The 18,210-nt window shown below is 45.6% G+C and overlaps 2 protein-coding genes across 7 annotated transcripts in view; one reads left to right on the top strand and one right to left on the bottom strand.

The window, feature by feature from the left end:
- ap1g1 (adaptor related protein complex 1 subunit gamma 1) overlaps positions 1-3,689 on the bottom strand; it is a 19,230-nt gene extending 15,541 nt beyond the window's left edge. The window contains exon 1 of the mRNA XM_018683230.2: positions 3,544-3,689. The gene's annotated coding sequence lies outside the window, so the exon portion shown is untranslated. The remainder of the gene's footprint in view (positions 1-3,543) is intronic.
- znf821 (zinc finger protein 821) lies at positions 3,685-18,210 on the top strand. 6 transcript variants are annotated; one of them, XM_018683235.2, is made up of 6 exons: positions 3,685-3,819; positions 11,034-11,165; positions 11,316-11,434; positions 12,198-12,296; positions 13,216-13,382; positions 14,446-18,210. In XM_018683235.2, exons 1-6 carry the CDS (start codon positions 3,816-3,818, stop codon positions 15,410-15,412), a joined length of 1,488 nt encoding a protein of 495 aa, XP_018538751.1. In that variant the 5' UTR covers positions 3,685-3,815; the 3' UTR covers positions 15,413-18,210. The 6 variants fall into 6 exon arrangements, with proteins under 6 accessions (XP_018538751.1, XP_050929379.1, XP_018538750.1 ...); XM_051073422.1 differs by lacking the exon at positions 3,685-3,819 and adding an exon at positions 5,620-6,509 and having other exon boundaries at positions 11,319-11,434; positions 12,201-12,296; XM_018683234.2 differs by lacking the exon at positions 3,685-3,819 and adding an exon at positions 5,623-6,509 and having other exon boundaries at positions 11,319-11,434.

Genomic DNA, 18,210 nt, shown 5'->3' with positions numbered 1-18,210 from the left:
AATCAACTCCAGCTTCTACATGACACGTTGACAGATTAATGTGGCTGAAAAGAATGAGCTTTAAATTAACCTAACATCAACTTTAAATCTGTTTTGGTTGCTTCTGATTCCTCCTGGATATCTCCCTGCCCTTTCCTGACGAGATCAAATGAAATTCCTCTAAACGATGCCAGAGTCTTCTGAGGGAAATAAGATGCAGATACAAAGAGAATGAGGACATCCTTTGTTGAATGAGCGGGTGGTTTGTAGAGAATCTAAGAATTCACAGTGATCAAAGGGGAGTGGGGAGGGTGGTCAGGCAAGGCCACACTTTAATAAAGCCAGAGATCTACTGTCTGTCTTAACACCATTTAAATTACCTGAGCTGAATGGACCCAGTGTTGGGCTCCATGAATCATGGCTGCCTGTCTCTTGCTGTGCTTATAATCAAATGTGTACACATTAAAGAAGGTAAATCCAGCCTCTGCTGAGAGCTGATTAAATTACAGTTCCTCATTCTTGCACTCACAGTAGAACATGTTCATTTAAAGTCAAAACAATGCTTTTTATTATCCCTGATTGCCATTACTTTTTATTACTATTCCTGGGAAGTGGAGGTATCTTTAGCTTAATAAAAAGAGGGGCTGCACACATTGTAGGTGGATTAGAAAAAGCACAGGACGGAGGAGCTGTGAGCTTATTCAGTAGTTGGGCAGCAACAGCGTAGGGTTCAATAACCAAGGTCAGCTTTACTCAGTCTGACAAAAAGGCAACTGTTCTGCTATACAATGCAGGTGGGGACTATACAGACGAGTCACCACAGCCCATATAAACTGAGTCAGACTGAAGATATCAGGCTCAGGTGTGACAATGACAAGAGGTGCACACCCTGCGCCAAAAAGTTAAAGAGCAAAAAAATAAATCAAAGTGCAGATCTCATCAAAGGTGCTCCACATTTTTCAGTATCTCCTCCTAAGATCTCTAAATGTCTGCACACTCAGAACAACTGAACTGTGGGTCATTTGGTCAAACTAAATGAAACGGATCAAAAAAAGCTGAGCTGGCACCAACAGTTAATCAGAGATCCTACAAAACAGAGTTATACCCACAACAGCCAGGATACAAAATAATAATGGAGGAGGGCAGATGCTTTTTGATGGATTGTGTAATATCACCAACACATCTCTCCTCTATAGGCGCACTTTGAATGTATCCTGAAATGTTCATAACAAGCTTTTCCTCTCCTGAGATTTGGAGAGCCAGACTAGATTAGCTTTCAGAGCCTGACAACCAGCAACAAGCAGAAAGCATGCCACACCTCCCCTTTACCACAGGGAGCATTCAACCTGTCGAGCATCTTACTAGAAGCATCAGGAGAGAAAAATGGTTTTACATTAGATTAGTGAACACCATGAGGACTGTTTGGTGAGGATTGAAAGCACAGATGTAACATCTACTGCTACTTTCTCTGTTAAACTAGACAAGAGATCACCAGACAGCTGCAAGATGAAATATATACAGAACCTCCACTGGGGAGAAGCATTTCCCTGTTCAGTTTGGCAGCTGCTGTAACCTGCACTTTGTCTCTGTGTGCTCAGCTATGTACGTAGTTGTCATAAATGAAATACTATCAAAGCAGACCACTGTGTTCCTCCTCTTTTCTCCGACTGTACATGATCAGCTCTGCATACCTAAAAAGAATTCACAACACCTAACAAACAGACGGTACCGAAGAGCACACACTTCTTAGTTGAAGTATATTTTTGAAGCGTGGTGGTCAGACTCAGCAGAGCCATTACTGAGCTGACTTCTAACTATTTGGCAATAATGCAAATTAACAGCTGAACCTGAGGAAGCTCTCCAGTTGCACAACAGGTCTCAAATCAGCAACTGCTGGTGGCATCATGGAGGTCCAGTGAAGAACTGGCTCAGTGCAAACAGGAGTTGATGTCCTGAGCCTCAGCCATTACCATCTCTTTACTCCCAAGATGCTGGATCAGTTCATTTACAAGAGACGTCAAACTACAACTAATGCTAACTCCTACAGTTTCTCCTAAACCCCTAGCATTATGGGGCTGCTGTTACTGTGAGCGATGCTAGCTGACTGGGTAGCTAGCAAAGTAAGGATACTCAAATTCAAAGTAAAAAAGATGAACAAGTGCAAGCATAAACCCTCCACACTAACTGCTAACCCCCGCTGTAAATAAAGCTCTGCAACTCCACAAAGTTAGTCGCAACATCACTGCCAGCAGAGCTAAAGGTGAAGTGGTTGTTGATTAAGGTCATAGCTGTTTTATTACAAACTAAACAAGTCCTCGTGTTATGACTTTGGATGATTTAACATGGAAAGGGCAGCTCTAGATTCTGCTCTTCACTACTGGTACATAATAAATAACCGTTCCACTTCAGGCTGTATCAGGAGGTAGTTGGTAGTTTGGAGTAGCACTCCCTAAATCGTCCACATAAACCTACAGCTATGTAAAACGGGATGACAAAGATGTACAGGAATCACCCAAACTGCACGTCACACTCATTTGATCACTTCCTACTTACAGCTGACTTCCTTAACGTTAACCTACTGACTGTTTCACGAAAACAGACGTTCCTCTGATGAGATATACACATCATTCAAAGACATAACTCTTACTGCTGCCTTCTCAGTACAGATGTTAAGAAGGTAACTTGGGAAACTATTGCAAAATTAAGTGAACATCCGTAACACACGAAACTACTACTCGTTCGCTTCCTGGGTTTCTCCATGCAGCGCTGACTAACGACTGAAATGTTTACAATTTGTCAAATGTTGGAGAAGTGTGGTTCCATTACGAGGCTTCGAGTCAAACATCGACTGCTTCATGTTACCTAGCTAACGCACATTACACCTAGCCAAAGTCAGCTAACGGCGAGCTAACACTGGTATTTTCAGGGAAAGGGCAACATATTAGGATGACACCACAGCGGTAGCTTCACCTTGGCTGACATCATCTCGTTAAATTAATGTTGGACATCAACAGCAGTGGACAATAATGTCGAACTAAAACGAGAGACCATTACAGGCTGGGCATGACACCTGAATCTGATCGCCGATTGATCAGGACATGATGCAGTTCAGGCCTTCTTGAAGCATTTGGATTATCAAGCTAGCGAGTCCTCTGTGGCGTTAGCTAGCCACCTGACCACTCGTTTGTTTCTGTGTTACTTAATCCAAATACTGTGCTAGTTAAAAAGGAAAGTGACACTTGTGTTAGCTAACTAGAAAGATATAAAACGTGAATCCGATATTACGCGTTGTCACGATGATTATGACAACACAAATGGCTATGGAGCTTCACATCCCTAGGTCAGCAGGTAGTTAGCCAGGCTACAGCTAAAAGGGTATGCTAGCAATGCTAGCTAACTTAGCTGCTGACAGGCACAACCCCGGTGCACTGAGGGCTGCGACTTCCTATGCAGCGCCACAGTGAGAGTTGTCAACGTAGATACAATGAAACCACGAGCAATTATTCACACGTCAAGACATTTTTATACATTTCTGCCGACATATTATTCTTAGAATATACTTACTAGCCGTAGTGATGCCAGAAAATGACTGGAATCGTCTCTATTAGCAATGGAGGGAGGAACACACTAGACATGCAAAATGGTGGCTACTCCAGCCTCAGCACATCTACCGCAGGCGGAAGGTTACACTGACATATCCCAGAGGTTTGTGAAAGAAGCGCGGACTGGCTGTCGCACCCGAGCTGAGCCTCATCACCAACGTACACTAACCTCAGCCCGAACCACAGGACTACTGCCCGGGCTCACACCTGATATGCCAGTGTTCACAGGACACCATGGGTAATGGCTGAATTGTGTCTTCATGATCGTGAGAGATATAGCTAGGTGACTGTACTTTTAACCCCGCTTATCATTTGCCAGTTGATGTCTCGCTAGTAAGCCTCTTCTCTTCCATCGCTCACGCATTGACAATAAAGGGCTATCGTCAGGCTTGTAATGTTAGCCAGCTAGCTAACGTTATCCTTATTGATCTCTTGGGCTGTTTGCCCCTAAATAATTGTGCGTAGCGTGGCTTTCAGATTGTGTGTTAACGTCTGTCACCTGACATGCTAATGTTGTAGATTTCATGACACGATGATATTGTTTTGTTGAGACGGCACATTTTCTCTTAACCTTGCGGAGGAATACATTTTTACCCTGTCAAAGTCGTGCTGCGGTCCGTTTACTCGTGGCAGTCAGTGATGACGACTACATGTAATGTTATGACAGTAGCAGCTCAGAGGAGTGGAGCGCCCCCTGTTGGTACTGTGGTAGCCCAGAAATGATGCTGTGGACTGGGTTTAACTATTATTTTATAAACTGTAGAGACACTGGGCCGCATCAGGGTTGGTCTTAGGTTTAATTAAGTGATTTTATAAAAGCTTTCAAGGTTTGACATTTAAACTAGTTTTATCTTGAATACCATCACATTTTGATGAGCCTTACAGGCAAGTTAGGATGATATTCCAGGTAAAGTCACTACAACAACAACAAAAAGCAATATTAGTGTTATGAAACGTACAAAAAAGGTTCCAAAGCTGTTAAAAGAGTCGTTTATATGACCCTTTGGTTAGATGCAGTGATTGTTATGTGATGTGAGCCTGTTGTGCTTGGAGCCTGACTGTGTTAGAAATACTCATTAAACTGTCCCAGCAAACAGGGGATAGAGGTGGAAATGTTTTCATGTCATATGGAAACAGTAAAAACTAAATAAATAAACAGGAATATTTTAAAATCCCACACATATTGTGACGTTCATGTACAATTACTTTAATGTGGCCTTTCCCTTTAGAAATGCTGTATTCTGTGTAGCCTGGAGTCTTCTTCTGAATTGTTGTCGGTCTTCATTTAACCATACCTTGGAGTGTATGAATCAACACTTTGCCAATGTTTATACAGGCCCACACCCATCAAGGCACTTTTTCATATTTTTGACCTGCAGCTCAGAGGCTTATCATCTGGGTGAACAAACAGCACTCCTATCAACATTCATCCACTCTGAAAGCTCACTCAGTTCACAGATAACTCTGCTGAGTAAAACCCAAAACCCAAGAACCACTGAAGTTTAAAGGGTCTTTTCACCCAAATTACAAAACATATTTAATGTCAAAATGTGACAAGATTAAGAGATTTCTGCTGCCACTTCAAAACAGTACTTTCATGGAGGTAACTGGAATTAAATGTTTTATCAATGTTTGTTTAACTCCCTGTTACTGTTAACTGCCAATATTATCTTATTACAGATGCCGTATATCAATATTTGTGTATGTTTTAGCTACAGAAAGTAACTGACACGTGTTTGTGGTCATGTAGAAACAGTCACCATTGCATGGTTCATCCACCAGGGAGCACTGACAAGTTTCTCTTCTCCAAACTGTCTTATTCAGTACACGACCAGATCAAATCAGCATTATCAAAAACCTTTGTGTTGTTAAAACAATATTAGCTGATATACTGTTATCAGAAATAATGTTGGTGAGGACTGTCTGTGTAACAGTCATCTACTGAGGAACTGACAGCACAAACTTAAACACATCACTCACCTCTCTGATCAAGTGTGTGTGTGTGTGTGTGTGTGTGTGTGTGTGTGTGTGTGTATTTAAAAGCATGAAAACATGAAATAGAAAACTGCAGAAAACTAAATTATTTCATGAAATATTTGATGATGTCAGAAGTTTTTTTTCAGGAGCTTTCAGCTGCCAAAATATTCCACATTATGTTTTTAATTTAATTTGCATTCATTCTGATTATTATTATACGTTGTACAAATCTTGTAAGGTTTTCCTACATGGTCCTCTTTTCTCCCACACGATTGGAAGGCAGCAGAGTATCTTTAACAGCTGATTATTTTAGACACAGAGGAAAATAAAACATCTAAAGTAAAGCAGAGCTCAGGTACACAGATATAAACGTTAACATGTGATAACCTGTCTGTGAAAACACTGAGCTGCAGATCCTGTTAGGTTGTTCCGACGTCGTCCTCTTTTCTCCCACGCACCATGAACGCAGCAGAGTATCTTTAACGCGAGCTGAACTCCCGTCGTCGTCCTCTGCATATCCCACAATCCCGTTCGTCGCGGCTTCATCGCCTTTTTACTTTAGAGATCAGCTGAGCTCGTGCATCTCTGCAGTGGGCGCGCGGTGCCAGCGGCTCGGGATCGGAGCGGCTCGGGTCTGCTCGGCGTCTCAGTGGACATCATCTGTAACCCCGCTCCGGATCGACCGGGGGGGGGGGGGGGCGGGGATGAAGAATGTAACGCTTTTATTCAGCCGTGTTTTTTTATTTCTCTCCCTCCGTTCATGACGCTTCGATGTGTTTTTTATCTCTCGGGATCCGGTTCTTCATTGGTCCCCCTCAGTGCGGAATACACCTGGACCGGTCCGGGCTCTGGTGCTGAGGAGGAGATCCCGGTTTAGTGTTTCTTCTTTCCTCCCGGGAGTGGACAGTAATATGTCCAGGCGGAAACAGACCAACCCCTTCAAAGTTAACTGTAGGTATCTCAGGTGTTGTTGACGCTCAGGTATCGAACCGGCGCACGGCTCTCCGTCTGTTCTCTGTGTTTTTAATGTATCTGTGTTGGAGCAGCACGTCCTCCATCCTCTGCTGTACAGCATGATGCTGGCAGCTGACATTTAAATGTCACAGATATTTTCAGGTTTCTCCTCGTGCTGATGGAAGTGACAGGACTTCACTTTATTTAATGAATATTTCTTTATGTATGGACCCGGCTGAAAACAAAAGAGACCGAGGTAAAGGAGGAGACTCAGACTCTGTGGAAACAACAGAGAAGTAACTGAGTAAATACAAATATTCAGCAGCTCCACCGGGTCAGTATATTAAGATAAAATGATCATGTAACTATCCTTTAAAACTGCTGCTGCGTTCAAAGTCACACTGAGCAGCCTGGTGGTAGCATCTGTCTGTGTGTGTGTGTGTGTGTGTGTGTGTGTGTGTGTGTGTGTGTGTGTGTGTGTGTGTGTGTGTGAGAGAGGTGTCATGTCTGCAGACTCACTCGGTGAGAACGTGTCACAGGTGTGAAGCAGTAACTAACCTGATGTTGGAGGACGAGGCGTTTACTGTCTGTGGGTCTGCTCGGTGTTGCCTCATGTTCAGAATATTCATTATCAATAATTATTAATGATTATTATTAAGATGAAGTCAGTGTGTGTGTGTGTGTGTGTGTGTGTGTGTGTGTGTGTGTGAGCCAGCTGCAGCATCTCTTCCTCTGCTCTCTGGATAAAGAACCAGTTACTAATCAACAGAACCAAACTATCCAGGCAGAAACACCAACATGACCTGGTGTGAGGACCTGGTGTAGATGAAGATGGAGTCAGGCTTTCTGACATCTGATCTCCTGAGGAAATGCTCAGTGTTAGTCTCAGCCTTCCTTTGTAACAGCCTCGTTCTGCTTCTGCTCTGTATTGATAAGTGAAGCAGCAGGAGCTGTGAGCAGAGTCCTGGTGAGATGATCAGTGTGGCTCTGCCCTCTCTGTGTTGGTGGACATCGCTCTGACCTCAGGGGATCTCCCTCAGTGTAATCTGCAGTTATGTTTGCTGCACTGCTCCTTTCTAAACATAGTTAGTTTAAACTGCTGTTTAAATGCATCTTGTTCTTACGCCTGCTGTAATCCTGCCACATAATGAGCTCACTTACTGCTCTGACACCTCAGCTCAAACCTCAGTGTTGGTGTGTGAGTGCTTCACACTGTGACGAACACACAACATGTTGTTATTCTGGGACAAACTGTGTCTGTATGTGTCTCTCTGTATGTCCCCATGTGTCCCCCAGTGTCCCTCAGTGTCTCTGTGTCTCTCTGTGTGTCCCAATGTGTCCCCCAGTGTCCCTCAGTGTCTCTGTGTCTCTCTGTGTGTCCCAATGTGTCCCTGTGTCTCTGTCTCTGTGTGTGTCTCTGTGTTTCTGTGTCTGTCCCTGTGTCTCTCTGTCTCTGTGTGTCTCTGTGTTTGTCTCTGTGTGTCTCTGCTGCGTCTCGTCACAGAGTTTCGTCCTCTGGTTTTACCTGTCTTTTCTTGTGAGGAATGAAGTGCATGCACAGAGAGGGTCAGAGCAGACAGACAGACTGACAGACCAGACAGGCAGGGAGACAGGCTGACAGGCAGGCTGCCACACACACACACACACACACACACACACACACACACAGGGAATTCCAGACAATAACAGAGCAGAGCTGTGTGTCTGCTGTTTGTTTTCAGTTGATGTTCAGCACCAAGAAAATCACTCTGTTAAAGCTGATGAAGATCAGAGGTGGATGTGTTCGTGTAGTTTCACTTTGAATAAACATCCTGAAAAACTTGATTACGTGAAGTGAATCAGAAGGAACTCGTGTGTGTTTACAGAAGTTTCTCGTTCTTCTGTTTCTCCGAGTGAACTTGGTTTTCAAAGAAGGAAAAGTAAGACGTCGCCTCACAGACGCACATTTCCTGGTTAGATGTGATTGCCTTGTGCGTTCATGGCCCAGTGTGTGTGTGTGTGTGTGTGTGTGTGTGTGTGAATATTGTTTTATTGTGGTGTTCATCAGGGAGAGATGAGGTGTCAGCAGAGAGAGTCTTCCTCAGGAGGAGAATCATCTTCCTCTCTGATCAGACGTCTGGTCCACCATCCTCCTCTGTGTGTGTGCGTGGATGAAGACAGGGGCCCCTCAGCTTCCTGCAGATTCAGACGGTGTTGTGTGTGTGTGTGTGTGTGTGTGTGTGTGTGTGTGTGTGTGTGTGTGTGTGTGTGTTTTGAAAAGAAGATGGAGGAGGGTGGTGGTGGTGGGGCTTTGAATTCAACAGGACCCCCATTGCTCGGTGTTTGAGTAGAGTTTTGGCATTCTATCTTTTGTCTGTTTTGTTTTGCGTGCTCCCTCCCTCCCCCCTCACCTCCCCCCTCACCTCCCCCTCCTCTGTGTGTGTGTCTGTTGGCTGATGAGTTTGTCTCTTTGTCTGGATTCAGTCAGACACTGCGTCACCTCCTGCCTACAGACACACAGACTCAGAGATAACATCACAGTGGCAGAGACTGAGGGAGGGAGGAGAGGGGAGGGGGGGAGGAGAAGGGAGAGACAGATGTACAGACAGAGCCCCAGCAGAGGGGGGATGGGTATCTCTCACACATCAATCATTGGCTATGTGCCGTGGAGCCAGCTCGTTGTAGTAGTTCATAGTTCAGTACTCAGACCCGGTCGACCAGGACTGATGAATGCTGGGAAACTGTTCACACACCAGCTTCTCCTCAGAAAGAGAGAGTGAGTGTGTGTGAGTGTGTGAGTGTAGTAGCTCAGGATTGTGACGAGAGCTGTAATCACCTCTGTCAGTCTCAGGTAACTGCAGCAGTCTCTCCTAACAGAGGAGGCTGGATTTTAAGCTATCATTAATGTGAGCTAATGTGAAGTGGGACGTCCTGGGTCAGGTGTGTTAATGAGAAGACAGTGAAGGCATCTCATGGCTGTAAAACACAGAGTGGCATCACAAGGAGTTAAATGAGCCACATATGGGCTGTCATGCTATGAAGCTCCTTCCTCCCCCTCAGAGCTGATGGTATAGATATGGAAGCAGGGAGGACAGAGGGCGAGCCAGGCTGTTCAGTGTGTGGGTGGTGCTGAGAGAAACACACTGAGCAGGGAGGCAGTTAGCTGGAGGAGAAACAGGCTGCTCCTCCCGTGGGACTGCAGCATGTAGCATGTATCTGCCAGTGTATATGTGTGTGAAAAAATGGGGGTTGGGATGCAAATGAAGTTGGTGTGTTTGTGTGTGTGTGTGTGTGAGTGAGTGGCTCAGCAGTCATTCTGTGTGAGCGTTGGGTAGTTCACAGGAAGGCAGGAGGAACTTGTTGTGGTCCACGTCTCCAGAGAACAGTCCTGTAGAAATAACTGAGGGCTGTTTGATCTCATGTTGTTGTTACAGAGCGTTACCATGCTCCGAGCTGGAGCTGGAGCTGAAACATTCATACCTTCTTGTGGTTTGCTATAACAGTAGATGCTGTTTCTATGTTGCCATGGCGATAAAGTACTGGATACAGTGGCCTCTTCACTTAATGTACGGCGTTAGCTCGTTAGCACGGAGCTGAATGTTATTAAAAGCATGTCATTTGTGATCGTGGTCACAGCGGCGTCTGTCTGCACACACGTTTATTTCTGCCTGTATACTTCATGGTATGTAGGAAATTACAGTTGTCTTCTGTGCTGTGGAGCGCCATGTAAAGGCTGGCTCTGTCATTCATGTGCTCCATACCTTTTTATGTAACTGCAAACAGAAGAGCTGTTTTTATCTCCTGTCAGACTGGAACTTAGTTATTGATGAATGCAGTCTTTGGGTTTATTAGGGTTTCTATAGATGAAATCCTCTGTTATGGTTTATGTAGTTTAATATGCTTTAGATAGATGTAGTGATGCAACAGATTGAACATCAACACAGGAAACACAGAGTGATCTCTGCTGATAGACTGATTTCTATCATCACCAGAGAAGGAAGATATCGTATTGTTTAAAAAAAACCTCCCCACGATAAGAATTAGTCATCCTGTGATAATAAACTCTTGATGGTGTGTGTAACGTAGCTCACACATAGAACGAGGAGAAGCCAGCGTAATGAGGAACTACCTCCATTATCAGGAACTGGTTTGGTTACAGAAAATCAAACAGCTTCAATATGTGAAGTTTGAGTTTACAGAGGATGGTAACACATCCAGTCTGTTCCACCAGCTCCAACACAAAGCTGAGTGTGAAGGTAGAGGAGGAGACGGCAGCGTCGAGTAAAGTGAAGAACACACACATTTTCTCTGAAGGATTAAGATGGTGTTGAATTATTTTTTCTCATCATTCATAGAGTTATTGCAGTAAATACCAGAGAATATCCTGCTCAGTGTGAGTCCATATCACTCATCCCTGATCATCACATGGTATACGCTGCTCTGTCTCTCTCAGTCCTTGTACTGTAACATATATATATTTTCGGAGCCTTGTTAGCAGCTCTAACAGAGCTCTGCTCCTCTAACCTCTCTCTCTGTCTCCAGGGCCATTCCACACTTCAGGCATCACAGGACTTCAGCACACTATTAACATGGATGGCAGGGACGAATTCACCGAGGACAGTGAATGCTGCAGCAACAACTCCCAGGAGGTCCAAGGGCAGGATAGCATCTCAGGTACAGGATGGAGGGCCGGGGCCAGGGCTGGGGCCAGAGGACTGGACTCTGTAGGAACATCCTCAGGACCTGAGGGCTGTTAGTGAGAGTAAGCCCTGCTCTGTGTTCTGTTGTCTGTCTGTATTGATAGGGCTGTGTTTGCCTCCATAGAAGACAGCGATAGCGACCCCGACAACCACGGCGAAGACTCGTCCTCCAACACCTCGGCCGACGACCACATGACCACCAAGAGAACGCAGTGCCGCCTACAGAGAGCGGGAGTCAAAGAGGTGAGAACCTGAACGCAGAGAGAAATGACTGACGACCACCTGCTGTGTGTGTGTCTGCTTCACTCTGAGCTCTGTGGTTTATACATGACCACATGTGTGGGCTGAGGAAGTGATGAAGTTGAAGCACCAGGTTGATATCCGTTATAGGATGGTGTTCTGCTGTAGTCTGAGTCAGATCATTTGAAGAGAGGGGCCAAACAGGAACAGGAGCTTCTGATATCTGTGACATTTTCACTGGTTCCTGCTCATCACATCGTCTGAAACTGTAAAACACGTTATAGTTAGTTGTCCTGCAGCAACATTAATACGGCCACAGTTATATTTATGAAACATCATTTAAAATGATTTAGAACCTGGATACGTCCGCAGAGTGTGACAGCTTCTCTAAACTAAAGTATGCACAGTTTAGAAAAACAGAACATAGACATTTCAAACTTGTAATAGAGTCAATATGTTCCCTGCTCAGACCTTCTGTTTGAAACTGCTCTGTGTTTCAGTTTGTGTGTGAGTCACATCTGTGACAGCACCCAGCATCATGTCACTGACTCACTGAGAGAAATGTGCTCATTCATACACTTCACACATACGAGACCTGCAGAGAAGCTTCAGCTGGAAACAGAGGCTTCAGTCTGCTGCTGAACCTCTGTAAAACTGATTGTATACAGTAACTGAAGCATGGTTTCACCTGTGAAGTGAGAATGGGGCTGCAGAGGTGTGGTGACTGGTCCTGAAGTGTGTTTTAACGGAGCCTGGTTTTCCTCAGGAGAGCGAGGAAGGAGCAGACCACATCAACACCTTCGTCTGTCCTCTGTGCACGCTGGACTTCAGCAGCCCTGAGAAACTCATCTCCCATGTCTACCAGGTGAGAACCACGTCGTCTCGCTGTCTTAATCCAGCACAGAGCGACAAAACAAAGCAGCTCCAGGTCCTTTGTTACCAGCTGTTTCTAATAAGGTGTTAGGAGGCCGTCACCTTTAAAGCTGCTTAGGAAGCTTTCAGCATCAGGACTTCAATGAGAGAGAAGGTGTCAACCTGTATGAACCTTTACTCAGTCTGTCGTGTAACTGCACAGGAGATGATTCACATTTCTGATTCAGCTGCAGGTTCATCTCTTCATCTTTCAGGTCCCAGTGATCCTCACCTTCCACTCTCAGTCTGTGTCTCCTGCAGCAGCTGTGAAGTCTCACTTCACGTTCACTTGCTCATTTCTACCTGACTTCAGTATTTACAGAACTCACACCAACAACACTGCAGTTCTTCTTCTCTCTTTCTGTCAGATGTCTGGCAGTTTGTGGTCTTTGCATGTAAAGTTTCTGAAAGATGAGTGTGCATCTGTCACCGTAACGTTGAGCAACAACAGCAGCGTCCATCTCTCTAAGCACATGGAATTAGTGTTCCATGTGGAGGAGAAAATACAGATGTTGTCTGGATCTTCAGTTCATTACTGAAGCAGGAGCAGGCTGAAGCCATCCGATTATTTTAGCCAAACCTATACACACGATAAAAGATAACCCAGAAGAAACAGAACATAATTACATGAAATTCTAAATCAGTCATTTTACATTTGAATCACTGAACATGAACAGCTCTTAAATTTGAATCATTTTGACAGTAATAATATTTTAATAGTTTTTTAAATCATTGACCATCTACAGTTTAAAATGTGTTCTGCAGTGTTACTGCTGCAGACTCACTCAAACAGACTGTAGTCCTCTCCTAACACTGGTGATGTGTTTTTCTCCCAGTTTCTTGTTCTGATCTCGTTCTTCTGTTTCTAACAGCACACGACCATGATGAGCAACACCAAGAGCTATGTGTGCCCGGTGTGTGGGCGAGCCCTGAGTTCGCCCGGCTCTCTTGGACGGCATCTTCTCATCCACTCGGAGGACCGCCTCTCCAACTGCGCTGTCTGCGGCGCACGCTTCACCGACACCAACAACTTCAACAGGTTGGCCTCAGCTCTGCTGCAGCTTCAGGTTTCACAGGAGGAGGCAGAGAGAAGGGTTCAGATGCATTATTATGCCACAAAGTTTGACTTCAAATTAAAAACATATAATCAGTACGTCAGCAGTTAAAACCTCGGGTCAGCTGCTGCAGTCCATCAAAGACTAATCCATCATAAATCAGATGAAATGATATGAAGCTCACTGATATATTTATAACAAAGAATATATATATTCTTATAAAGACGTTATCTGAGCGTTCAGGATCAGATCCCTTTATCAGCACGAAACAAAGGCAGCAGACTGAAACTGATTCAGCAGCACTTTTCTCACACAACAGCAAAAACAGATTTTGGCAGGAGTGAAGTGAAGAAATGAAAGAATGAGTCAGCAACTGCAGGTCACAGTCCTTCATACGACAAAGCTTTAGTTTGACTGGAGGTTTTCTTTGTTGGGGGGTCAGATGTCAGAGAAGGTGAGAAATCTGCCTTTAACACGGCAGAGCAGAGACTCCCCAGGTGTGAGATCAGACCCATGCAGAACATGAGCGATGAATAAAATCAGCTCTGGAACCACAGAGTTAATGGAAATAAACTTGCATGTTGCTTAGCAACAACATAACGTTTGAGATTTAAACAGCACAGAGGTCAGAACAGAGAGAAGGAGAAACACTGAGAGAGAAATATTCATGAGCTCTCATCGTGGTTGGCAGATTCAGGTGTTACTCTACGATCTGTAACCGAGCGCAGATATGATATCATTCACTGTGAAAACTTTTCAGGCTGTTAAAACTGCTAAACTCCTCTCTTAGTTAACCACAGGTCACATGACAACGCCTGTTGCTCATCTGTGAAAAAAATAATTGGGGAAGTGAGCGAGATGAAATGAGTCATCTTTTCCTATTTGGACTGAATGGTTTACAGTCACAATCGTAGCAACTGGTCTAAAAATATGAGCGTGAACAGAGCAGGCTGTGGTTAGAAGCTTTGTCCGGTGGTTAACGAGGACACGAGGAGGAAGCACCGACTTTCTGACTCTTTCTGAAATCTAAAGTGTGTCCTGTGGCAGGGAGAAGCTGAAAGACGTCCTCGACACCACCAGGATGGAGATCAGCGGTGGACGGGACAGCTGCTCCCTGTCCCAGTCCCTCTCCAGCAGCCCCATGGACAGCCCGGGCCCTGGGACCCACTCCTGCCAGGGACCGGGCCCCAGCCCCGGCTCGTGTCAGGGTCCTCGCCCGTGTCAGGCGCCTGATCCTGGCCCCAACTTATGTCAAGGTCATCGCACCTGCCAGGGACCGGGCCACATCTCCAGCCAGTGTCACGGCCCGGGATCCGGACCCTGCTCTGGTCCGGGACCGTGCACCGGCTCTGACCAAGGACCCTCCTTCCCCTCTCTGCCCGACAGTCTCCTCTCCGAGGGGCCCTCACTCGCGTCCATCCCCGATGCCCTGAACTCCTCGTCCTCAGGCCTTCCTCCCATCCCCGACATCCTGAGCCCGATGCCGGTCTACCCTGCCGGGGTGCTGCTGGTCTGTAACAGCTGCGTGGCCTACCAGCAGCTCGTGGAGGCCCAGTCTCCAATGAGGAAGTGGGCCCTGCGCAGGAAGAACGAGCCGCTGGAGGCTCGCCTGCAGCGGCTGGAGCGCGAGCGCACGGCCAAGAAGAACAAGAGGGCATGCGAGACGGAAGAGGAGCGGGAGCTAAGGAGGCTGAGGGACCGGGAGGCCAAACGCATGCAGAGGATGCAGGAGACGGAGGAGCAGAGGGCGCGCCGGCTGCAGAGGGACCGCGAGGCCATGCGTCTGAAGAGGGCCAACGAGACGCCGGAGAAGAGGCAGGCCAGGCTGATCCGCGAGAGGGAGGCCAAGAGGATCAAACGGCGGCTGGAGAAGATCGACCCGGCCCTGAGGACGCAGATAGAGCATGACCCCGCTGCCATGGCCGCCCTCACCGCAGACATGAGTCTCTTCCAGTTCCCCTGCCCCATGCCGGTCCCCTCCATCGATAACGGTCTGTTCATGAAGCTGCCCTGACTGGACCGGGACCAGAACCTGGCTCCTGAGCAGCTCCTCTGTGTCCAACAGCTTCACACACAAACTGCTTTGTTACACACAGAAAAACTGAATCCGTTTCTAATTTATTCCAGTGTAGGAAACCTTGGGAACAGGGTGGAGAATGTTTCATATTGTTCGGATGACGACCTAAAGCATGTTGTAAAGAGATTTATCTGTCCGCAGATTTAACACAGTTCATTCTCGTAGGAGCAGTTATTCTTCCTTTGAGGGGAAAAAAATCTTTTGCACATGGACCTTCAGTGACGGGGTGGGGGGGGCTCTGTAGCCACAGCCCCCTCCTCTCCGGTCCACTCCGCCAGCCCAGTGACTCGGGGTCAGCGGTAGCTACACCTCTCTTTTCGAGCTGCCGCCGTGGGTCCCTGGGAAGAGTTCATCTTCAGTCTACTACCTCAGCCGGCGCCGTGGTGGCGCCCTCTGTCCTGTGGCTTACTGCGTTCCAACTCCAAGCTTCCAAAGCTCCACACGTACCGTACACAACTACAGAGGACGCAGCTTGTTTCACAGTTTGTGTTTGCATCCATCACTGAGGCTCTGTGACAGGACGCAGACGCTCAGAGGAGCTTCTGATGTTCCTCTGAATGTTTGGTCCTGTTGAACAGGCCCGGTGCCGACCAACATTCCCCCTCATCTCCTGAGTTGTATCTTAATGCATTCGCCTCTTTACATTCTCTTTGCCAATGTTTGAATCTTTTCTTTAAGCTGTTACACTCCCAATGTTTTGCCAATGTTGTTGAATTTGTTACTTTCTGTTCCAGAGCGTTTGTGTGGCTCATAGAGACTCAGTCTGTGCTGCTGTTATTGTACTGTACAAATACATTAGTTACCTCTGATATACTTTGGGCTCATCACGTCGAGGAATATTGTGCTAAAATGTTCCAGTGAGTGGTTTCAGATACTGCCTGACCACACAGTCTGTCTCATTACTTGAATTCTGATTCTGGGTAAATTTCAACATGACAGTAGGTTGTTGTTATTATTGTTATTATTATTATTATTATTATTATTCTTCATACACAGATGATGCAACCTCTGCTTCATGCAGTTTGTGTAGCGTTCACATGCTTTGTAAGGATGCAGTACCTTCAAAATGTGTTACCACTTAAAGATGCTGTATGTGAGTTTTTTGCTATCGCTATGTAGCTAACGTTAGCATTAGCAGCTGTTTACAGAGTGGACTTACTGTGGTATTATAATGAGAGGGGATGGGTGGGGCTAGCTGGTTAGCATGCTAACTTCATGGCTCTGAGTTAAAGAACAAAGGTTGTTACTGAACTCACAACATTTCTGTTAATGCTAACGTTAGCTATGTAGCGATAGCAGAAACTGACATATAGCACCTTACAATGATTTATTTTGTTGTTGTCGTTGTTGTTTTCCTCCGTCAGCAGAAACAAGTTTATTTAATGATCTGATGGGGAAATGATTGAAACCATGTTTTCTGTTTCCTTCATCCGTTACTGAGCACTGAGGCTAATTCCACGACACAAACAGCAGGAGAGAGATTTATTAATCTACATCCATTAACCTCATTCCAGCACATATTTATGCAATATGATGTGAATATATTTTCTTGTGAAAATGTTTGGGTTACTTTGTTTTCGTCAGTGGTATAAAATAGTTTTAATGTTTAAAATTAGAGGCCATGTTTGGATATCCCTCGTTTAGTTTCCTGCCTGTAAGGTTACCTCCAGTTCTTCTCCAGATGCAAACATTCACAGTGTCAAATGAGAAACTCCTCAGAGACGAGGACCAGTACTGATTTTTGTTTGAGTCACTCCTAGACCACAGTCGAGCTGCCTGGCTGTTTGTTACAGCAAATGTAACAAAGAAAAAATAATTCTATTGGGATTTTTGTTTGTTTCATCCTCAGAGGCTTTTCTAGGAGTGCATCAAACCTCTATGCAACAGATGTGTTATTTATTCCAAGGGAAATTAATTCACTTTTCACTGAAACTATGCAGAATGCAACTTTGATTTAAACAGACTTCAATGTAAAGAGTTTAGCTTCTCAGGCAACTTAACTCAGTGAGCGGGCTCCGAGCCTCGATACAACACCCTGGTCCATAAGAATCATCCACAGCTCTGTCATATGAAGTGACAGGGCCAGTCTGAGGCCGGTCTGTCCTCCCAGACCTGTTTCCTCTTCCTCGTTCAGCACATGAAAGCTACAGGGTCTCACTGCCATCCTGCGCTCTCCTCAGAGGCTTCAGGTGTCACTCCTCTCCTCTCTCAGACTATGAATACTGGGTATTCTCAGAGGTCTCTCTCTGTCACATCGCTGTGATCCCCTTTGTCCTGCAGTGGAGACACGGGACAGAACACTGCAGCGTCTGTTCAGAGGAAGCACTACGAACTCTGAAGTCATGTTGGTCTTTATGAGCAGTACTTTGAGTATGGATTAGGTAAGCACTGCATGTCGTGAAAACTGCACTTGTCTTAGAATGGTTCGATATGAGCTTGTGTTCTACTGTTAGTTTCTGCCTGCCTGTTTTTTAATCTACAGAAAAATGTTGTTAGAGAAACGTCGGCCTTTCTAATCCATTCTATCAGGAGTTCCTCTCAATGTCCATGTTTACAAAAGAATCTCTGAACGAGGCCAAATCAATGAGCTAAACTGTTGATGAGAACATGATATCAATGCATTCTGATTGGACGGTCCTGCAGGGGGCGCCGTCCTCTGTTACTGGATTAACAGATGTACAGACCGAGACGACACCTGGTGAAGAATGTGGAAATAAACTTTGACTTTACTACAA

The sequence above is a fragment of the Lates calcarifer genome, linkage group LG2, assembly GCF_001640805.2.
Source record: "Lates calcarifer isolate ASB-BC8 linkage group LG2, TLL_Latcal_v3, whole genome shotgun sequence".
Taxonomy (NCBI): Eukaryota; Metazoa; Chordata; class Actinopteri; family Centropomidae; genus Lates; species Lates calcarifer.
Note: the sequence above shows the minus strand (reverse complement) of the source record. Positions and strands in the feature narration are given on the sequence as shown.

Excerpts from the sequence above, each read along its gene's own strand:
- znf821 (XM_018683231.2), top strand. The coding sequence starts at position 6,470 with ATGTCCAGGCGGAAACAGACCAACCCCTTCAAAGTTAACT. Across the intron at positions 11,435-12,197 it reads AGAGAGCGGGAGTCAAAGAG|GAGAGCGAGGAAGGAGCAGA; the intron begins GTGAGAACCTGA and ends GGTTTTCCTCAG. Across the intron at positions 13,383-14,445 it reads GACACCAACAACTTCAACAG|GGAGAAGCTGAAAGACGTCC; the intron begins GTTGGCCTCAGC and ends GTCCTGTGGCAG.